Source organism: Lithobates pipiens, unplaced genomic scaffold (genome assembly GCF_037356315.1).
Source record: "Lithobates pipiens isolate NorthernLeopardFrog02 unplaced genomic scaffold, aLitPip1_a1.2 Scaffold_16, whole genome shotgun sequence".
Taxonomy (NCBI): domain Eukaryota; kingdom Metazoa; phylum Chordata; class Amphibia; order Anura; family Ranidae; genus Lithobates; species Lithobates pipiens.
In genome coordinates, this window is record NW_027507748.1 from 149110135 (window position 1) to 149133764 (window position 23630).

General features: G+C 45.0%; 1 protein-coding gene across 1 annotated transcript in view; it reads right to left on the minus strand.

The window, feature by feature from the left end:
- The window catches only part of NCBP3 (nuclear cap binding subunit 3), a 103306-nt gene extending 81003 nt beyond the window's left edge, over positions 1-22303 (minus strand). The window contains 2 exon segments of the mRNA XM_077480599.1: positions 21981-22151; positions 22153-22303. Coding sequence (XP_077336725.1) covers positions 21981-22151; positions 22153-22206 — 225 coding nt within the window. The 5' untranslated portion in view covers positions 22207-22303.
- Between the last annotated feature and the right edge of the window lie 1327 nt (positions 22304-23630).

Consider the following 23630-nt stretch of genomic DNA (forward strand, 5'->3'; position numbering starts at 1 on the left):
AGATCCGCGCTATAGCCAAATGACGGCTACAGCGCAGACCTCCTTTGCCGGAACTACGTCTATTGACGTCGTCCCATGCACGAGCGGCCTGCGCGCCCCCTGAGGGGTGCGCGCTCTGTGATCGGCGAGTCTATGAGACTCGCCTGATCGCGGACACGAGCAAGGGGTCGATCCCGACCCCTTACCACGTGATCAGCTGTCAGCCACTGACAGCTGATCATGTGATACAACGGAGCCGGTAATCGGCTATTATTCCTCCTCGCGCTGTCAGCGCGAGGAGAAAAAAAAGAGCCGATCACCGGCGGCCGTGATCGGGACATCAGTCCCGATCACGGCCAGCCCTGCCAGTGCCCACCTGCCCCCTGCCAGTGCCACCCATCAATAAATAAGTGCCCCCCATCAGTGCCCACAATCTGCCACCCACCTGTGCAGCCTATCAGTGCAGCCTATCAGTGCCGCCTCATCAGCGCACTTCAATGAAGGAGAAAAATTACCTGTTTGCAAAATGTAATAAACTATTAAACATGATTTTTTTTTTTTGCATCTTTTTTTGTTTGCTTTGCAAAAAAAACTCCCAGCTGTAATTAAATACCACCAAAAGAAAGCTCTATTTGTGGGAAAAAAATGATAAAAATTTCATTTGGGTACAGTGTTGTATGCCCGCGCAATTGTCATTCAAAGTGCATCAGCGCTGAAAGCTGAAAATTGGTCTGGGCAGGAGGGGGGTTTAAGTGCCCAGTAAGCAATTGGTTAAGCACTTCAAGGAGACACAGGAAAACAACATTCCAGAAAGCACCTGTTTTGAAAGAGACTTCAGGAGGAAGATTCACAGCAGTGGCATTCAGCAGTGCGGGCGCGGGGCAAGCTAAGCATTTACTAAATTCTTCCTCAGCACATTGAACAAGTGCCAATATAAAAACACAATTGCTACAGGACATGGCTTTTTTCACAATTGTGAACTGCTACATGTTTAATCGCCCAGCTCTGAAACCGCCACGAACAGCAAGACTTCAGCGCAGCTTGCAAACAACTTCTTCAATAGAAGTCAATGCAAGCCGCTTTGAAGTCACCCTCAAGTATTACAGGAACCTTTTTCTAAGTCGGAGCGACTTGAGTCACTCCAATTAAAACGGTTCCATTGCACTGAATGGAGCGCAACTTTGTCAGTTGACAAGTCGCCCCAGTGTGAACTGAGTCTTACAGTGCCTTGAAGTATTCAAACCCCTTCAAATTTTCCACATTTTGTCATGTTACAACCACAAAAACTTAAATTTAATTTTATTGCAATTTTATGTAATAGACCAACACAAAGTGGCACTTAATTGTGAAGTAGAAGGAAAATAATGATATGGTTTTCAATTTTTTTTTACAAATATCTGAAAAAAAAAAAAAAAAGTGTGGCGAGCATTTGTATTCAGCCCCCCTTCACTGCAATTAAAGCTGCAAATATTTTTGGCGATGTCTCTACCTGCTTTTTACATCTAGAGCAGGGGTGCTCAACCTGTGGCTCTCCAGCTGTTGTAAAACTACAAGACCCATCATGCATGCCTCTGCCTCTGGGTGTCATGCTTGTGGCTGTCGGAGTCTTGCTATGCCTCATGGGACTTGTAGTTCCGCAACAGCTGGGGAGCCACAGGTTGAGCACCCCTGATCTAGAGTGACATTTTTGCCCATTCTTGATTGCAAAATAGCTCAAGCTCTGTCATAATGGAAGGAGGGCATCTGTGTGGATTTAGGTCTGGGCCTGGGCCATTCTAACACAAGAATATGCTTTGATCTAAACCATTCCATTGTAGCGCTGGCTGTATGTTTTGGGTCGTTGCGCTGCTGGAAGGTGAACCTGTGCCCCAGTCTCAAGTATTTTGCAGATGGACAGGTTTTCTTTTAAGATTACCTTGTATTTGGCTCCATCCAGCTTCCCCTCAATTCTGACCAGCTTCCCTGTCTCTGCTGAAGAAAAGGCTGCCACCACCATGATTCACTGTGGGGATGGTACGTTCACGGCTAGGGGTGCAACGGATCAAAAAAAAACTCATGGATCGGATCGTTTCTCGGATCAGAGTCACGGATAATTTTTCGAATCAGCAAATAATAATTTAATTTGCAAAAACCAGTGAAAATTCCACCATATAGTCCCCACTGTAATATCCACAATCTCCCCCACTGTAATATTGGTTGGGTATGGCTGAGCATGGCTGGGTATCGCAGGGTGTGGCAGAGTATAGAGGGATGGCTGCTTCCATCCGTTCTCTCCTTCCATCCGATCTCTCCCCTCCACTGAGAGGAACAGGCGTCATGACGCCGGTTTGTTTACAAGTGATTGCTCCGGAGATCACATTGTAAACGGCCTGGGTGTAGAAAGATGGCCGCCGCTTCGGAGCTAGGCCGAAGCTGCGGCCTTTCCTAAGGCCGAGACCGCGGATCAAGGCATGTGCTGATCCGAGCAGGGTGACCTGTTCGGATCACGGATCGTTGACTATCCGTTGCCCCCCTATTCATGGAGTTTTGCCTTTTTAGGCCAAATCTCTGAGAGCTTCACAGAACAGCTGTATTTATAGTGAGTAAGGATGAACTCCGGCGTGTTCGCACACCCCACGTGCAAAGCCCGCCAGGAAGTCGGCACGGTGCTGCGCTAATCACAGGCAGCGAGACATTGTCCTGATGCACAGCTGCAGAGATTGGGAAATGTCTAACTGCCTGGCGGGTTCTGCGCGTGGGGTGTGCGAACACGCCGGAGCCCATCCTTAATAGTGAGATTAAATTACACACAGGTGGACTATTTAATAATTAGGTGACTTCTGGTGGCAATTGGTTCCACTAGATTTTAGTTAGGGGTACCAGAGTAAAAGGGTCTGAATACAAATGCACGCCATACTTTTCAGATATTTGTAAAAAAAAAAAAAAATAATAATTTGAAAACCTATTTATCATTTTCCTTCCACTTCACAATTATGTGCCACTTTCTGTTGGTCTATCTGGGGTTCCTCCAGAGGTTGCTAGGGGTTTCTTGCGCCGTGGCTGAAGAACCACCTTTTCGATGGTACCTACAGAATTCAAGGTTCAACATCACTTAGCAAAGCCAGCAGCATGACACAAAATATCTTTTCATCTGTCTTTTAAGGGTGGCATTCTGAGCACTACATTAAGGGGAAAATTCTTCCTATTGAGCACCAGTATAAGGTACATTGCTCCTATTGACCTCTAATGAATTGGTTTTAGTAAGGGTTCCTTGAGGGTTAAAAGGTTAAGAAAGCCTAGTCTATCACATAAAATCCCAATACAATACATTTACGTTCTTGGTTGTAACGTGACAAAATGTGGAAAATTTCAAGGGGTATAAATACTTTTTCAAGGCACTGCATGTCGGAAATCTTCACTTGAATAGGTATTTGATAAAAAAAAAAAAAAAAAAAAGTGTATAGATTAAATGAGAAATAATCATCCCAGCATTAAAAAATAGCTAGAAGTATTAGTAGTGCAATTAAGGGACAATCAAATCCCACACAGAAACATCAATTCATACAAGTCCAAAAAAGTCCTTAGGATAGATGTGGTGCTCAATGACCTCTCAGAATCATAGGGAAGCCTCAAGATGCTTACAAGAAAATCAGATAAAATCAGCAGTGTGAACATTGAGACTGTACTGCACAACTCCACACCTTTGGTCTCCGTGACCTTACTCTACGATGGTTCTCTTCCTACTTATCCAACCGCACCTTTAGCGTTTCTTACAACTCTACTTCCTCCTCTCCTCTTCCTTTCTCTGTTGGGGTCCCCCAAGGTTCTGTTCTTGGACCACTCCTATTTACAATCTATACCTCCTCCCTGGGTCAACTGATAGCCTCCCACGGCTTCCAATACCACCTCTATGCTGACGACACCCAAATCTATTTCTCTACCCCTCAGCTCACTCCCTCTGTCTCCTCACGTATCACTAATTTACTATCAGATATATCAGTCTGGATGTCACACCACTTCCTCAAAATCAATCTATCCAAAACCGAACTTATAATTTTTCCTCCCCCATATGCCCCTTCCCCTGATCTCACTGTCAAAATTGATGGCACAACCATAAGCCCATCCCCTCATGCCAAGGTTCTAGGTGTAGTCCTGGACTCTGAACTCTCCTTCAAGCAACACATCCAAATCACTGTCCAAATCCTGCCGCCTCAACCTCCGCAACATCTCCAAAATACGCCCCTTTCTAACTAATGAGACAACAAAGCTCTTAATTCACTCGCTGGTCATCTCTCGCCTCGACTACTGCAACTCCCTTCTCATTGGCTTACCTCTACATAGTCTATCACCTCTTCAATCCATTATGAATGCCTCTGCCAGACTCATCCACCTTACCAATCGCTCGGTGTCTGCTACTCCTCTCTGTCAATCCCTCCACTGGCTTCCACTCCAAAGCCAAAGAATTAAATTCAAAATACTAACAATTACATACAAAGCCATCCACATCTCTGCCCCCAGCTACATCACTAGCTTAGTCTCTAAATACCAACCTACTCGTCCTCTTCGTTCCTCTCAAGACCTCCTGCTCTCTAGCTCCCTCATCACCTCCTCCCATACTCGCCTCCAGGACTTTTCCAAAGCCTCCCCAATCCTATGGAATGCCCTACCCCAATCTGTCCGCTTATCTCCTACTTTATTAGCTTTTAGACGATCCCTGAAAACACTTCTCTTCAGAGAAGCCTACCCCACCCACACCTAACTGTATTTTCATTTTCTCCATCAGCTCATCCCCCCACAGTTATTACCTTTTGTTTCAACTTGACCCTCCCTTCTAGATTGTAAGCTCTAACGAGCAGGGCCCTCTGATCCCTCCTGTATTGATTTGTATTGTAAGTGTACTGTCTGCCCTCATATTGTAAAGCGCTGTGCAAACTGTTGGCGCTATAAATATAAATATATAAAATCCTGAATAATAATAATAATAATAATGCACATCACTCTCACTGCTTCCTGATGTTGGTAGCCGCAATGAGACCCGGATGACATACAGAGACTGACAGACAGGGGAGCTGTGTGGTCACGCCCCAACGCATTTCATCATCACGTCTTTGGAGGGCATGGCCACGCAGCACAGCTCACCCTCTATATAAACCTGGTGAGCAAAAAGTTAATTCTCCATCCGCCACAGTGACAGGTGCCAGAGCGGACCTCGCGGTAGCCAGTGCCAATTAGCATCACACTGCAGTCCTTACAAATCATCAAGACTGCAGAAGTTTGCACATAAAGAACATCGCATGTCGCACTACGCAATCACCGTGCAATTTCTATTCGGTTTAGGAGATATTTGCCCGAAGACAGGCACTACTGTCTACGGCGCATGCGCCGTAGACAGCAGCGCGCAGGCGCACTGAGCGCGGCATTTCCAACAACGGAGCTGCCGCGCGTGTCGGCTCCCGTGCGCATGCGCGGGAGTGACGCCATCGCGGCTCCGCCGAATGACAGCGGCGGAGCTGCGAGACCCCACCGAAAAGATGGATGCGCCGGACTACAGGGGACAGCGGTGACATCGCTGGCTCCTGTGCCAGGTAAGTGACACATAATGGGCTACTATGCGATGCATAGTAGTCCATTATGCTTTGCCTTTGCAGGGAATGAAAGAGGAAGTAAACCCATCAGGGTTTACTTCCTCTTTAAAAGAACAATGCATATAATCAAACATCGATAATATATTTTACATTAAAACCCAGTATTATAGCGCTGTCATAAATAAGGATGCGATAAACTTTCCCACATCGCAACAAGCTCAGCACCAAAAACATAAATATAAGCTGAAAAAAACTGTTGAAAATAAATACCTTGGAAACTAACTATATGGAGCTGATACATTAAAGCGGTAGTAAACCCGCAATTTTTTTTTTTTTTTTTTTTTAAACCTGCAAAGCAAAATGCATAATGAGCTAGTATGCACCGCATACTAGCTCATTATGAAATACTTACCTTAGAACGAGGCCCCGACATCTGGCCCGATCCACGCCGAGGGAGCCGACATGCTCCCTCGGCGTCTCTTCCGGGTATCGCGGCTCCGGCGCTGTGAGTGGCCGGAGCCGCGATATCGTCACTCAGTCACTTTCAGTCCGGCCGCACGAGCGCTGCCGGATTTTCACGGAGAGAACCCCCTTGTGCGCATGCGCCGCTGCAGTCAGCGGCGCATACCGAGGGGAATATCTCCTAAACCGTACAGGTTTAGGAGATATTTTTACCTACAGGTAAGCCTTATTATAGGCTTTCCTGCAGGTAAAAGTTAAAAAATTGACCATACTACCACTTTAAAAGCGGGAGTCCACCATTTTATTTTATTTTTTTTTAAAAGCCAGCAGCTACAAATACTGCAGCTGCTGACTTTTAAAATAATGACACTTACCCGCCCAGCGCGCCTGCGATGTCGGCACCCGAAGCCGATCTCTCTATCGTCTCTCGGGTGCTGCCGCCACCATCTTGGGTATGGGAATCAGGAAGTGGAGCCTTTCGGCTTCATTTACCGGTTCCCTACTGCGCATGCACGAGTCGCGCTGCGCAATAAGGATGGTCCCCGCTGTCTCTGGGATCGGTGTGTTTCCCAGCAGGCAGCGGGGGACCTTCGGAAAGGGGCGTTGACTCTGCGGAAAGGGGCGTACCTTCTGCAGAATCTACACCGGAAGTGGGTGCAGATACCTGTACTGTACAGGTACCTGCACCCCCCTCCCCCCTGAAAGGTGCCAATTGTGGCGCTGGAGGGGGGGAGGGTTCAAATGAGCGGAAGGTCCACTTTAGGGTGAACCTCCGCTTTAAAAATGTGCAATAGGTAAATATAAACAATTATTTATGAGATGAAATCACACTATGGCGGTTATCATATGCGAGATGAAATCATACTTCCTATAACACCTAGCCTAAAAATTCACCAGGGCCACTCTCAAAGGAGGCTAGTTCAAGGAGGACGTCCTCTTTTGGAGACAAAAGTAGTAAAAAAGGGTTCTTGATCCTCCCACCAGCCCTCAGATGTTCTGGGACCGAGACAGTTTTTATGCCTGTAGGAAATGTAAAGCATGCCAACTAGGGCCGAAACAACTAATTGATGAATTTTATAATCGATTAGTTGTCGAATACTATTATCATAGCCGATTAATCGGCCAGTAACATAATGGGGTTGAAAAAAAAAAAAAAAAAAAAACTAAAATTAACCCTTTATTAGTACAAAAAAGAGCAAATAACCATTACTGTAAATATTACTTTCACTGTTGCACAGTAAAAAAAACGAACCCCTTAGGCTGGGTTCACACCGCTGCGGGGGGAGATCCGGATGTGATTCGCACCGCAAATCACATCCGATCTCCGTAGCGATGCGAGTTCAGCCATACAGATAGTATGGCTGAATTCGCATCGCTCCCGCAGCAAACTCGCACGGGACCCTTTTTTTGGTCCGCAACAGAATCGGATCGCATGGGTGTTCACACCATGCGATCCGATTCCTGTGCGAGTCGGCAGATCGCACTGCGATATGCGGACGGATCTGGGGGTGTCATTAACATATCATTGACACTCCCAGCCGTTCGCATAGGGCAGTGTGAACTGCCGGCGGGAGTGATGCGGGAAAACGCCGTGTATTCGCGGCGTTCCCGCATCGCAGCGGTGTGAACCCGACCTTACAGTAGCAATTATTTGCTCTTTTTGTACTATGAAGGGCTTTTTTTTACTCCATTATGTTACTAAATGTCTTTGGCCTGGTTCCCACCCATATGTGTTTTTTGGCGCTTTTTGCAGAAACACACTACAGTTCATTTAACGTTCACATATATGCTTTTTCCAGCTGCTGCGTATTTGGAAAGGGTCAAGGACCTTTTGCAAAACGGTGCTTTTTTTGGTTCAGTATACTTAAATGGTGAAGCTGCAGAAAAGCATGTAGTGCGTTTTTGCAGCAATTTGTGTTTTTTTTTTTTTATCTGCCCATGTGTTAAGTATGGGTACTGCATAGTTTGTGTGGTTACAGACATACTAGAGATAGGGTGGCGGCTGTTTCATGCATGCAAGGATGTGTATGGAATTGGTTGCCACCGTGCAATCATTTTAAAGTATTTTTTTTTTTTATATGGTTTTATTAAGTCAGCATTGCTTAACGCTGTGTCTTTCTTTGCAGTGTTGGCTGCGTGGGGATTGCGGAGTGTGACAGGCGATGTTCTTTATGTGCACACTTCTGCAGTCTCGATGATTTGTAAGGGCTGCAGTGTGCTAACTGACACTGGCTACCATTTGGTCCATGCTGGCGCCTGGCGCTCTGGAGGATGGAGAGTTAACTTTTTGCTTGCCAGGTGTATATAGGAGGGTGAGCTGTGCTGCGTGGCCACGCGCGCCAAAGACTACGTGATGACGAAATACATATGACCAAGCAACTACTCTGTCAGTCTCAGTGTGCATCATCTCAGGTCTCATCAGGGCTACCAACACCAAGAAGCGGCGAAAGTGACATGCGTTGTGCAGTACAGTCTCAATGTTCACACTGCTGATTTTATCTGATTTTCTTGTAAGCATATTTTATATTGTTTGTGGGTGTGTTCCCAAATAAAAAAAAACAGTATTACGCTATGCAGGTTCCCCCTCTCTTTTTTTGCATGGTGTACTGTATGAGCCATCCTAAAACAATCGTTATAAAACAGAGACAAGAGCCTATCCCACACTATAAGGAGACATCAGGTTCTGGTCTCCCATTGGTATTGTCCCATGAAGGATTTGATTCCAGGATAGCAGTCCATCTAAGATTGTTTGGAGATAAAAGCCAATTTTATAGCTCCTTTGTGGTAAGTGCATTACCAACGGGGACTACTTGAGCACAAGGTTTCTTTTGGTGATGGTATTCAGGCGTTGAGGCTTCCCTATGATTCTGAGAGGTCACGGAGCAACACATCTATCCCAAGGACTTTTTTGGACTCTTGTCACATATGAATTGATGTTTATGTGTGGGATTATAATGCCCCTTAATTGCACTAAATACTTCTAGTTATTTTTTGTTAGCGCTGTTAATGCTGGGATGATTATTTCTTATTTGATATTTGCTCTTATAATGTATCAACTCTATCTGTTTGAGCGCTGGGATCAGCGTAGTGTTACTGATACTTTTGATTGAATAGGCATTTATTGAAAAGCTGCACAAACACTAGAGCTGCACCATTAATCGTTAAAAAAGCACGATCTCGATTCACCCCGCCCCTTAGGATCTGTTTGCTGAGAGTAGGCAATTCTTTCATATAAACAAGTGGAGAGATTATCTGCTCAGTCAGCTGTCAAAAGAAAGCATCCCGGGCAATCTGCCAAGTGTAGAACTTGAAACATTGTAACTAACACTTACTTTTTAGATCAAAAGGAAAGAACTTCTTGTGTGAACAAATAATCTGGGCAGTCTGCCAAGCTTTCAACCAGGGTAAATGCAGGAAGTTTAACCACTTAAAGGCTAAATCTTTCTGACACTTCTTTAACCACTTGGCGCCCAAGGTACATCATATGACGTTGTGGGCTTTGTGGTGTTATATCTGAATGATGTCTGAGGCTACAGACATCAGATACCGGCATTTTCAGCCGGCGTTTCCCTGCACCATAAGAACGATCATATCGGCTGTTCCGCCGCTTGATCGTTCTTATGGGCGGCAGCAGGGGACGCCCCCCCCCCCCCCCTCCGGTGCTTCTACCGACTCACCGCTTCCATCGGTCACAGGATCCGCCAGCCCCCGGATGGTATAGAGGTTTCCGGTGGACCAGATGGTCCCCGGAGTCTCTATGATCGTTAGGAGGCCGGGCGTGATGTTATGACGCCACGCCCGGCCTCTGCATTCATAGTAACGGCGCCGCCTTGGCTGGGAAACCGTGATCATTTTTTTTTTTTTAGGCTTCCCAGCCTAGAGGTGAGATGTGGGGGTCTTATTGACCCCATATCTCATGGTAAATAGGTCCGATCATGCCATATTCCTATTACAAGGGATGTTTACATTCCTTGTAATATGAATAAAAGTAATACATTTTTTTTTTTTTTTTTTTTTAAGTGTCAAACTAAAAAAATAAAAGTATGGGGGGGGACGAAACAGGGTGGTAATCAGCTATTGTATGACCTTATGTGGCAGCTATTTATGTTAAATTGATACTGCACAGTGGGACGGTGACAGGTGTGAGTGTGATGGGTGTGTGTGCGGGAATGTTGGTATGTCTGTTGTTGTGTCTTTGTTTTGTTGGGGTTTTTCTGTGTTTAAGCATATAATGGTAACAGTTTGGTTTACTCCAGCGGGGTATCTTCATCGATGCCTCTGTATTCACCTCTTGAGGGAGACTCTTTGACATGTGTACTGTTTGCTTTATATGCTTTATGTATGTTCAAAAATTTTAAAATAAACACCTTTAAAAAAAAATAAAAATAAAAAAATAAAAGTAAAATTAACAATAAAGCGTCGCCTATGGGGATTTTTAAATACCAAAGTTTGGTGCCATTCCACGAGTGTGTGCAATTTTGAAGTGTGGCATGTTGGGTATCTATTTACTCGGCGTATCTTCATCTTTCACATTATGCAAAAAAATTGGGCTAACTTTACTGGTTTTTTTTTTGAAAGCTTGAGACTGTTTTTTTCTCTTAAAAAAACGTGTTTGAAAAATTCCTGCACAAATACCGTGTGATATTAAAAAGTTGCAACAACCGCCATTGTATTCTCTAGGGTCTTTGCTAAAAAAAAAAAAATAATGTTTGGGGTTCTATGTAATTTTCTAGCAAAAACTATGAATTTTGCACGTAGGAGAGAAATGTCAGAATTGGCCTGGATGCGAAGTGGTCAAGTTAAAAATCAATATTTTTTGCTAGAAAATTACTTGGAACCCCCAAACATTGTGTGTGTGTGTGTGTGTGTGTGTGTGTGTGTGTGTGTGTGTGTGTGTGTGTGTGTGTGTGTGTGTGTGTGTGTATTATCAGAGACCCTAGGGAATAAAATGGCAATTGCTGCAATATTTTATGTCACACTGTATTTGCCCAGCAGTCTTTCAAATGTATTTTTTTGGGAAAAAATACACTTAAATAAAAAAAATTAAAACAGTAAAGTTAGTTTTTTTTGTTTTAATGTGAAAGATGATACGCCGCGAGAATCGTGAGAGAAACGTGATTATCTTCTAAGCCCAAAAAATTTTGATTCTCATTTTAGCCAGAATCGTGCAGCTCTAACAGACACCAGGTTGTAACTTGGGTGGACATGCATAAAATATCATTACTGAGGGGTGAAGCCTCCTCCATTTGAAAAAAAGCCTCTATTCACTGAATGCAAGGCAATGCTGTGATTGGAGGTCGTGTGAAAGAACCTCAGAATCTTAATTCTCTAATCACAGAAAAGCCAGCAGCCTTGACAAAACTTGATTTCAAAATCGAATGAGTGTAGAACTGAACGTTTCCACACTTGGAAGATTATTTTTGCTCTAGGGCAGGGGTAGGCAACCTCAGCCCTCCATCTGTGGTGAAACTACAAATCCCATCATACCTCTGCCCCTAGGAGTCATGCCTGTGATCGTCAAGGTCTTGCAATGTCTCATGGGACTCAGTTGAAGGAGGTCCGAGGTTGCCTACCCCTGCTCTAGGAACTGCCTGTTTTGGATTTGGCAGATAAACCCGATTGTGTGCCCCCCGTTCCTCTCCCATCATACTTTTTGTTTTTCAGTTTTTTTCAATTCCAACTTGAACTGCGCAATGCAGTCTCAATAACAAGAAAGAGGTGAACCCTGGCAATGTGTACCTTTTACACGTGCACTATATCTGTTCATTTGTATATGTAGGAACTTCTCATTACGTTTTGTTTGCTTAGGACTATATAATGTTTGGGGTCTTCCTCTATAATGTGGCAGCATTTTTTTTCCTTTTTCACAGCATACTGTATTTTGCTAAAATTTCTAAAAGAAAGAATTTATAAAAATCGAATGAGCTGGGTGGAAAATTGAGAGCTGAACGCTCACTACATCCACCAGTGAAGTGACTGTTTAGGTATTCAAGCAGCTGTAGAGGCTGCTTGAATACAATAACCAGCAGTGCTGACTTCTCTATCCACGTGGCTGAATGAGAGAAATCTAGCCATGTATGCCTAACTTTAGTGTGCACACAAACCAGATTTTTTTTTTTCTTTCTTTTTTTAAACTGTTGATCAGTTTCAAACTGGATGGCTCATGTGACAATCTTTTTAACTCCTTGACCAACTCAAAGATGGCTAAAAATTACAGTAGTGTTTGGTCATTTCCTTGCGATCCATTTCCCTGAGGCCCCTTTCTTGGTTTGCTGGGATTACACGTTTACAACTGTGGAAAATGGAAACAAAAAACAGCCAGACACTTCCAGCAAAAAACATCTTGGGGAGAGCTCAAACTTCCGCAATTCAGCCTCCTAAGATCAGCCAGGGGTATCTTGTGTTGCCCAGAGATGTCAGAATGTAGGTCTACCCAAATTGGACAACAGCCATCTTATGTATATGACCGGTATAAGGTGTTGACCACTTAAAGTGTTACTAAACCCAGGATTCACTATATCTGAACTCCCACAGTACATGGAAATGCAATTATTTTAGTAAATATAAACTGCTAAATACCAGAGGCGCACCGAATGGGAAATTTTGGTGCCGAAACCAAAAATGCAGGATGCACTGGGTCCAAAACTGATTTTTTTGTATAAATAGATCTATCTTTTTATAACCAATTCTATTCGACCTTTTAATATCATGAATTAAAATTAATATGAATTTATTAATGTACCCGTTTAAATTCTATGTATGTCTTCAAACTGGTCTGTTGCGCTTCCGGGGGGGCGTCAGAAAAATAAGTTCATAGGGAAGCACCGTAGGTCGCAACCTTTAGAATAGAAGCAAACACTCTGAGATGACAAATAAAAGAAAGAACAGGTGCACCAACATGATACCCAACATGTCATACTTCAAAATTGCACCCGCATGTAAACTGGCCACGGTGTCAGGGCTCAGCAGCCATGATTTACTGTGGTCAGTTTACAAAGGGGGGGGGGGCAGAAACTGGCAAGATCAGCCAGGTGTTTCAGGTGATACAGGGGGCTAAATTACACAGCACAAGCACAGTACTGTTATTCATGCCTTAGGCTCCATTCATACCTTGGCGCTCCGTTTTGCGAGAGGAACCGCCGTGTTTCTGCCTGTGATTAGGAAACGCTACAAACGCTCTTGCGTTCCACACCATTTTAAATGGCATCAAATAGCTGCGTGATTTTGGCACGACTGTCGCCTAGGAATCGAGGTAAAGGCAGAATAGCCGGACGCCCGATTCCCAAAAAGAAGTTGCCTTGTTTTGTGTGTCACGTGATTCTGTGCATTTTTACAGCGATACGTCGGGCGACAATCATGCCACAATCTGATGCCATTCAAAACAGCGGGGATAGCAAGGGCATCCTGCAATCTGCAGCGTTTCCGAATCACGGGCAGAACCGCGGCATTCGGAATTTAAGGTTAATGCTTTAAGGATAATGATCATTTAAAGCCATCATCACATAGTTGTTTGGCTCCTTTTTAAATCAGAACAACAGAAATCACCCAAATGGCTCTGATGAAACGTTTAACATATTCTGGAATGTTTGGCCTTGGTATTGACACAAGAGGTTAAAATGGCAATTACAAGGTTTTAAGCTTTTTTTGTGTTTTTTTGGGTTAACAAGGAATAAGGATCCTGCTCTTTTAAATCATGTTATATGACAGTGCTTGTCCTATGTCATTTGGCCCCCTGTAACACCTAGAAAAACCTGGCTGATCCTGCCAGTTTCTCCCCACCCCTCTGTAAACTGATCATGGTGTATCATGGCTGCTGAGCCCTGACACCTTGGTCAGTTTACGTGCCTCTGTCATCAGCAGCCTGCTATCTTCTATGCTTCTGTGTCGTCTCCCCCCTCCCCTCTGTGTGTGCCACCCCCGCTCTCATAACACTAACCTGTATACACCATGAGCACTTCCTCCTATTGCAGTGTCCCCCTCTTTAAACGATTTATAAATACCTCATTTAAGAGCCCAGATTGTGATTACATGACCAGCCAGCTCTCTCCTCCTCCACCTCCAGACTGACAACAGCAGGGGAATCTCAGCCCCACATGCTGCATCTTTCAGAGGAGTAAAGGAGAGAGCTGGCCGGTCATGTGATTGCAATCTTGGCAGTGAAATTAGGTATTTGCAGCATTTATTTTTATAAATCCCACACAAAGGGGGATACTGCAACGGGAGGCAGTGCTGATGGTGTATACAGGTTAGAGTGGCTTAACCACTTTAATTTTCCACATTTGAGGCTTTTTTAATTGCAAAATTAGTGTCTGTGCATCAATTATATATAATTTTTTATTTTTTTTTGCCAAATCAATAGTCAGCGAGTTTGTCAGCTCTTACGTGAATTCACTGAGAAGGGGGAGCAGAAGAAAAACTGTCAAAAGACCTGTGTAACAAGGTAATGGAACTTTATAAAGATGGAAAAGGATATTAAAAAAATTATCTCCAAAGCTTTCAATGTGCCAGTCAGTACTGTTCACTTATTAAGACAGGGGTTGACAAATTTGCTTTGAATTTAGGAGCCAGTTAAAAAAGTTAGGAGACAGTTTTTTTTGTTTTGTTTTTAGAGTGGTATGGATTGTCAGCTCCCGGGGTAAGGCCACTCATTTTCACCCCCTATCCCTAACTCACAATGGAGCACCCAGTCAATAACTCCATTAAAACGCTGTTACATCAGGGTTATGGGCTGACCAGAAAGAGTAAGGCTGGCAACAGATGGAACTGGCTGCCACTGGCAGGTGGCACTGGCTGCCACTGGCAGGTGGCACGTGGAACTGCCAGATGGCACCGGCAGGTGGCACTGGTTGCCACTGGCGGGTGGCACGTGGAACTGCCAGATGGCACCGGCGGTGGCACTAGTTGGCGGTGGCACATGGCACGGGTTGGCAGGTGGCACTGGTTGGTGTTGGCAGGTGGCACTGATTGGCGGTGGCACTAGTTGGCACTGATTAGCGGTGGCACTAGCAGGTGGCACTGATTGGTAATGGCACTGGTTGGCGGTGGCACTGGCTGGCGGTGGCAGGTGGCACTGGCTGGCGGTGGCACTAGTTGGCGGTGGCAGATGGCACTGGTTGGTGGTGGCACTGGTTGGTGTTGGCAGGTGGCACTGGTTGGCGGTGGCACTGATTGGCGGTGGCACTGGCTGGCACTGGCAGGCACGTGGGACTGCCAGATGGCATTGGCAGGTGACACTGGCTGGCATTGGCAGGTGACACTGGTTTGGAACTGGTAGGTGGCACTGATTGGTGGTGGCAGGTGGCACTGGTTGGTGGTGGCAGGTGGTATTGATTGGCGCTGGCACTGGCAGGTTTTACACGGAGCACTCTGTTACTGAAATGTAATAGAGGAGCTGTCAGAATTAAGCTTAATGTCGGAATGGGTGGTACCCAGCCAGGGTGTGAAACTGACAAGTAACAGAGAGGCGGATATGTCAGATTTGAGCTTGATATCGGGGTGGGCGGGTCCCGGCCGGGGTGGGCGGTACTCAGCAGCTATCAAACACCGCCCACACCGACATCAGGCTGAAATCTGACAGATCCTCCTCTCTTCATTGCTTGTCAGTTTCACGCACTTTGCGCGGCACCGCTGAGTGTGGAGGAGGGAGGAGGACGGCAGTCAGTATTAATGCTGCTGCATGTCTGGGGCATCAATAGTGAGTGGGCTGGTGGCAGCTTAGGCACCAGGTTGCGATTTCTGGTCGCATTGGCGACCTGGCGCCTGGGGTTTGTCGAGCCCTGTATTAAGAAGTGGAAACTTTGGGGATCTCTTGATACCAAGCCAAGTTTAGGTATAGCTCTTCTGCTCCCCATAGCTTAGCCTGCTCAGTGCATCCACATGAGGGCCAACAAACTCATTGACTATTTATACACAGACATTAATTGCAATTTAAAAAGCCACAGATGTGGGAAATCAACCTTTAGTCTGGGTTCACGCTGGTGTGATGTTAGACACTGCATGTGATTCGCACCGCTGTGCAGATCACATGTAATGTCTGTGCGATGCGAAGTTCAGCCATACAGATTGTATGGCTGAATTTGCACCAAAATGGTGCAGGACACTTTTTTTGGTCCGCGCTGGAATCAGATCGCATAGATGTCCACACCTATGCAATTCGATTCCTGCACCATTTGGCTGTTCGCCCTGCGATCCAATCTGGGGGGGGGGGGGGGGTGTTCATTTTTCATTGACCCCTGCAGCGGTTCGCAGCTGTGAACCGCCGGCAGATAACATGCGATGCGGGATCCCGCACTGGAATCCCTGGTTCCCATATCACATATATGTGAACCGAGACTTAAATGCCATTTTAACCTGTGTGTCTGTACTAAGGCCAAACATTCCAGAGTATGTAAACGTTTGATCAGGACCATTTGGGTGATTTCTGTTATCAAATGAGCCAAACAAATATGTGATAATAAATGGCTTCATATGATCACCATCCTTAAAGCGGAGTTCCAGTCATTTGTTTATTAAAAGTCAGCAGCTGGAGCTGCTGACTTAATAAACAGCCACTCACCTGTCCCACAGTCCACCGGTATACTCTCGACAGCCGTGTTCTCTCTTGGTGGCGCCAGCATCTCTACTATGGGCACCCAGCTGTGACAGTTTGCGGCTTCACAGCTAGGTGCCTACTGCTGTCTGTGACTGGCCCTGAAGTCTTCTAAGACCCCACACTCACTGGAGTGGCCGGTTCAGGCTCCCAGCTGCTTGCCAAAAGGCTGAGCCAGGTGCCATTTCAGGCATGTGGGTGAAGCACTACTTTATTAAAACAAACTATATCAAACCGCATAGTACTACGCCACCATGCAATTTAGTGCCTGTAAACGGACTACATTTGTGATGCCATTAACAATACAGTGGCACCTGCGCACGGTACGGGCTTCCTCACATCACGAACTGGCCCTTAAAGTACAAACCCAGGTCCAAAAAAGTAGGGACACTGTAAAATCTATATAAAAAAAATAAAAAAAAGTTGAAATTGATGGCAGCAACACATCTCAAAACAGTTGGGACAGGGCAACAAAAAGCCTACAAAGTAAGTAGTACTACCAAGGAATAACTAGAACATTTTGCAGCCACTTTAGTTAATTGACAACAGGTCAGTAACATTGGGTATAAAAAGAGCATCTTAGAGAGAGTCAGAGTGTCGTAGAAATAAAAATTTACAGAAGTTCACCAATCTGTGAAAAGCTGCACCTAATGATTATAGAACGGATTTCAATGTAAAGTTTCAAAGACTTTAACTACCGTATGTAACGGCGTATAACATGAACATGCGCGCACCTTCATTTTAAGAGGGAAGTTTTGGGGGAAAAAAAAAAAACATTCTATAAACAACTTTGAATTAAAATAAGGGTCAGTGCACATCAATGCAGCCTGATTAGTGCCCATCTGCAGCCTCCTCATCTCCCATCAATGCAGCCTGATCAATACCCATCTGGAGCCCATCTCATTAATGCAGCCTGGTCCATGCCCATTTTTCGACTCAATGCTCATCTGCAGCCTCACCAATGTTGGAAATCAGTGAGCCAATGTCAGTGGCAGGACTGTATGTGACCTGAGAGCCAAGTAAGCAGAAGATGACAGCTCTGAATTCCGCCGGCACTCGCCCCCCTCCTTCCCCTCCGAGGTACACTATCGGTGTATAACACCGATAAAGTATATCATCATATCAAAAGATTCCAAGAATCTGGAGAAATCTGAGCAAAGGACAATGCAGAAATGCAATATTGGATGCCCGTGATCTACAGCCCCCAGATGGCACTACATTAAAAACTAGCACGATTATGTGATGGACATCACTGCATGAGCTCAGAAATACTTCCAAAAATACATAACACATAATATAACACAACAATATATATTTTCAAAATAGCCAAAATGGTCTGTAAACAAAATGCGGCTGAACGCGAGTTACCATGTTAGCGCTTGAAATGCCTCTAAACTCAGTTTCTGAGCCTTTTTTTGTGTTCCAAAAAAATACTCTAATCGCAACTGCCTAGAAACAACTGTAAACCACCCTGTGTACGGATAAGATAACAGAAGAGTTCAGGAGCAGTTAAAAAAAAAAAATGCCCAACTGCTCCTAAATGTCCGTTTAACAGCAGCAGTGTACTTCTGGAATTGGGGTTGTATAACTGAAAGCATTTTTTTTTTTTTTAACTTTCGGATAGAGTGGAGATGAATTTGTTTAGTTCAAATTTGTTTTCTGTGCCCCCAGATAGGGAGATTCACCCCTTCTATTTGTCTCATTTACCATTATTAGTTAAACGAGAAAGGAATGGTTTATTTTTTAAATCAGACTTACCTAGGTGGATGCAGCATTGTTCCAATGCTGCACCTGTCCTCTGCCTGAGAACCAAGCGATCAACACAGCTGATCACTCAGTTCTCACAGCTCCCTAAACAGATGACTGTTAAGTCATCAACTCTCTGCTCTGCCCCCACGCTCACTGGAGTGGCCGGCTCAGCCTCTCAGCTGCTGGCTGAGCCAGGTGCAGTTTTAGGCATGTGGGTGGATCCCGACCATATGGTCACAACCTTTCCTGAGCCTGGACCACCTCTGTGACGTCAGCGGGCTTCATCACAATGTTTGCTGAAAATGCATCACAGGACTGCAGAATGAGCTGCACTCCTGTGATCCACAGAAGTACAGCCAAATAAGCTTTAGCAGTACTTCTCCTTTAGGCTGGGTTCACACTGCTGCGGGGGGAGATCCGGATGTGATTCGCACCGCAAATCACATCCGATCTCCGTAGCGATGCGAGTTCAGCCATACAGATAGTATGGCTGAATCGCATCGGTCCCGCAGCAAACTCACACGGGACCCTTTTTTTGGTCCGCAACAGAATCGGATCGCATGGGGGTTCACACCATGCGATCCGATTCCTGTGCGAGTCGGCAGATCGCACTGCGATATGCGGACGGATCTGGGGGTGTCATTAACATATCATTGACACTCCCAGCCGTCCGCATAGGGCAGTGTGAACTGCCGGCGGGAGTAATGCGATGCGGGAAAACGCCGCGGATTTGCGGCGTTCCCGCATCGCAGCGGTGTGAACCCGGCCTTAAGCCTAGTAGACAAGATCAGAAAATAGGACAAAAATGCCCCTTTTGAAGTGATCGTACGATAATCTGATCATTCATACACAGCTTTTGCAAGCCGATCTGGACAGTTCATGCAAAATTATCTGAAGGGACAATTCTTGTAAAATAGAAAATCATACGATTTTCGTTTAATCAAAAAAATAAAAAATAACTGACCAGGCTATGCAGGAGAGAACACCATGATCAGTTCTCTAGCTATGCTGGGAACTCAGCCTGCTCTCCTCCAATGATCAGACTTGTCCTGACACGCCCTACAGCCATTCACTGGGAAGCTCAGTATGCTGCTGCTTCTCCTTTCCTTAGCTCTTATGCAGCTGAATACAGAGGGAATGTGATCACACAAAAAAATTAAAAAAATAAAAGGAAAATAAACTGTATTTATGTTTTTTTTGTTTACATCTATACAAAGGTTTTGCCTTTCATTTCTATTTTAAACCAAATAGCTTGTTTTACAAGGTGATCGTTTAAAGAGGAGCTGCACCTAAAAAAAAAATATTAAAAGCCAGCAGCTACTAATATTGCAGCTGCTGACTTTTAATAAAATCACACTTACCTGTCCCAGGTTCCAGCGATGTCGGCGGCAGATGACGAGCGATCGCTCGTCTCGCTGCTGCCACCGCTGCCATCCTCTGTCAGGGAATCGGGAAGTGAAGCATGACGGCTTCACTGCCCGGTTCCCTACTGCGCATGCGCGAGTCGCGCTGCACGTCTCTTATGGTCCCCCGCTGTGCCTCTGGGAACTGTGTGTTTCCCAGAACACAACGGGGGGGGGATCAGAATAGCGGAACTTCCCCTTTAGGGTGAAGAACCGCTTTAAAGTGTTCCTAAACCCAGGACCCTGCATTTACTATATCTGGTCTCCCACACAACATGGAAATGCAAATATTTTAGTAAATATAAACTGCTAAACATCTTTTCTCATCAGCAGTATATAGCAGTCTTGTGACTTCTCCCAGTGTCTGGTTAAGGTGTTTGTTTATGAAAAAGTGATCAGCAGTCCATAAACTGTTTATGAAACAGAGATAATCTGGGGAGAAGTGTTTGAACATGTTCTCCTGCCGATTATCTCCAAACATGGTGAATCCTCATTGACTGAAACAGTAACGGCCAAGCTGTGATCTCAGAGGTTCACTGGCGATCTGTGTCAGAGTTCAACTCCCCGATTCACCAGCTCAGAGGTGGAGAATAGGGGACTGAAGAGGGAATCCCGGGGGATCTGAGGGGGGAAAGTGGAAGATTTTTAACTTCCTTATGCCTCGTTCAGACCCCACAACACTGTAACCATGTGTGTATAATTATATATATATATATATATATATATATATATATATATATATATATATATATATATATTAGGGGTCTGTCAGTGTATTGAGCGAGGATAATTTATCACTGCTTAATAAACTGAAATCTCTGTGTTTCTGTTGTGAATTTCTCATACTGTAAAGTCTCACGAGATTCCAGTATCAGGGGCCGCTCTGCACTGTTGGAAGCATTTGTAGATCGCTTCACTCCTCCGACAGTGAGGTGATCTATTCCGCTTCATAAACTGGTACACAGAGGAGAAAGATCTCCTGAGAATGCCCGAGAATGAAGCCGTGAATAGATTTAACTGCTTCATAAACAGACACCAAAAGCTTGTAGGAGTTTTCATTCTCCTCTGACTGTCCTATGAGGCTGCAGGACCCCTGACCCTCTGTCTGGACAGTGCTGATCACATACACCCTCCCAAGATGATAAAAAAAAAAACTCTAGCAATACACACCAAACTAAGCATGTGCAGAGTGACACAAAAGGCTCCGTTCAATCAGATGGATTGGGGGCGAGTGGAGGATCAGAGAAGACAGGACCAAACAGCCTTTTTACACGATGCAGAAGATTAACCCCTTACATTTCATGGTGAGTATAACAAGCATGCTTTACTGCATATACAGACTGATTTTACTGTTGATTTTTTAACACTTAAAGGCTATATGCACACTGCTGCAATCAGATTGTGACCCGACTTTCAGGGCAATCATGCAGTGCAACTTTGAAGTGGTTTGCATATTCTATAGAGCCAAAATTGCTTCAAGGTAGCACAGGACCCTTTCCCCAAATTGCTCTGTACCGAGTCGCATTGCTATGAACAGACACCATTGAAAACAACATGACTGCCATTGTCTTGCGATTCTGTGACTCAAGTCAGAAGTCGCACTGATATGAACGAAGCTTGAAACTGAAAAAAAAAAAACCCAAATTATGGAGTGTCCCCACAACAGTAATAGAAGGGGAATGTTCCAATTGGGGGGGGGGGGGGGGGCACATCAAGTTCTGATAAGACATTCCCTCAATTTGGTAAAATTTCCTCTCACTTCCTGTTTTGACTATCAGACAGGAAGTGAAGGAACCCCCTCCCCCCCATGGGACACCTGACATGGGTTATAACCCTCCCTTACAATATTTAAAATGAAATAAAAAATAAATAAAAAGGGAAGGTTTGGCTTCAGATTGACTCCATATATTTATTTGGATTAAGACGTGTCCCATAGATGCAGGTCTGTGAATGAGGCCCCCCTCTCATCGGGGACACAGACCTTGCAGAGGCTGTAACCCAGAACTGGATCTAGGTGGATGTGGTGTATCTGACGAAGATCGGTGCACACTGCTACTCCCCCTCTAGGGGGCAGACTAGAGGAGCTACCCTGAGGAGAGATGCCCCCCTTAGGCCAGGCACAGCTCTGCCTATGTCCAATCATGGGGCTCACACTGCAATGAATGGCCTGTGCAGAGGGTGACCACACACAGGTGACATACTGGAACCCCATCCCCCCCCCCTCACCTCACATACCGACACCACCTCCCGGGGGGAACTGCCGCCCTGCGCGGCGTCCGGCGCGGCCTCCACTTCTCCCACTTCTCCCTCTTCTACCTCCATGGGCTCCGGCTCGTTCACAACTCCAGCCGCCGCCGACTTCACCAACACCCGGAGTCCCCGCACCGCCGCCATCTCATCGGCCAGACGTGGGAGGCGAGCGATAGGCACACAGACGTTCCGCCTTCCGCCCGGCGGTCATAGAGCGCGAGCTGCCCCGGCTAGACAGAACTCAGCACATGACCCGCAGGTGAAGGGGCGGCGGCGGCCATCTTGGTGGCGGAGTGGTGTCTGTGCGTCGCGACGTACGAGAGTCACGTGGTGTGCTGCTCTCAATTCACGGCGGCGGTGTGTGGAGCTGAGGGAGTGGGGAGGACTGTTGTGTCTGGGGATTTCTAGGGCGACCGAATAGTATCACTTTCCCGAGGGATAAAGGGAAACTGACATGAGGGATATAAGGAAATTGCTGTCCTCCTTCTGCAAATGGTGGTCGCCTGGCTAGTGAGCTGATGCCATGGCTGTAGTACTTCCCGCCCCCTCCCTGGAGCAAATTTGGAACAAATGAATTGAAAACAATAATGTTGGGATGTGGGGGAGTAACACCTGACACATTGCCCCCTAGGGGCCCTACACAAAAGCAGGACTGCGTTTTATCTGAGCGCCACACGGTGTTAATTTTGGCAGCAAATTTCGATTTAATTTTAGTCTTAGGACTAAAATTTCATTTTAGTTTTAGTCTTCTGCAATTATTTTAGTTTTAGTTGTGTTTAGTCTACTAAATCTCCAATACATTTTAGTCGATTAAAACTAATTTTAGTCATCTAAAATCTAATAGGTGTAATTAAATTGTAATACATTAGTTAACATTTCTCTATAATTGCCAAACTCATTATATACTACTGGAGTGAAAAATCTAATATGTTATTTATTATGGCATTGAGGTATGAACATGCACTACTACAGACCAGTGTTCATTTTGAAGTCAAATTTCAATTTAGTTTTAATCTTAGTCTTTTGACTAAAATTGCATTCTAGTTTTAGTCCCCATTTTAGTCTTTTGACTAAAATGCCATTTTAGTTTTAGTTGCTTTTAGTCGACTAAAATAATATTCATTTAGTCGACTAAAATGTTTTAGTCAACAAAATTAACACTGGCGCCACAAACCAAAAACACTATTTAATTCATTTTTAATAAGCTCAAACTCCCCACCCATCCATGTCTCCATGCTTTATTTTGCATGGAGACTATTTTGAAAAATGCAGAATGTCTGGCAGTGGCTATCTTGAGAAATGTCAGATGGTTCATATAGTAAGTACTTCCTGGAATCCATCTGCTCTTAGCTCAGGCATGCATACGGGTGCGCTTAGCTGAGAAAACCCCTCCTCCCCTCCTGAAGACTCCTGGGATGTATGACATCCTTTGCCTAGGCCTGGAAACTAGGAAGTAACTAGAGAAATGTAAAAAATAAGTTTAAAAATTAAATAATAAAAATATGATACACTGTTCCTATTTATTTACTAATGATAGCAGCTTAAAGAAATAGTCAGTGTTGATTGAGAAAGTAAAGTTCCACTTTAAAGTGGAACTAAACACATCAATATAACAGTTTCAAAACACAGTTGCAT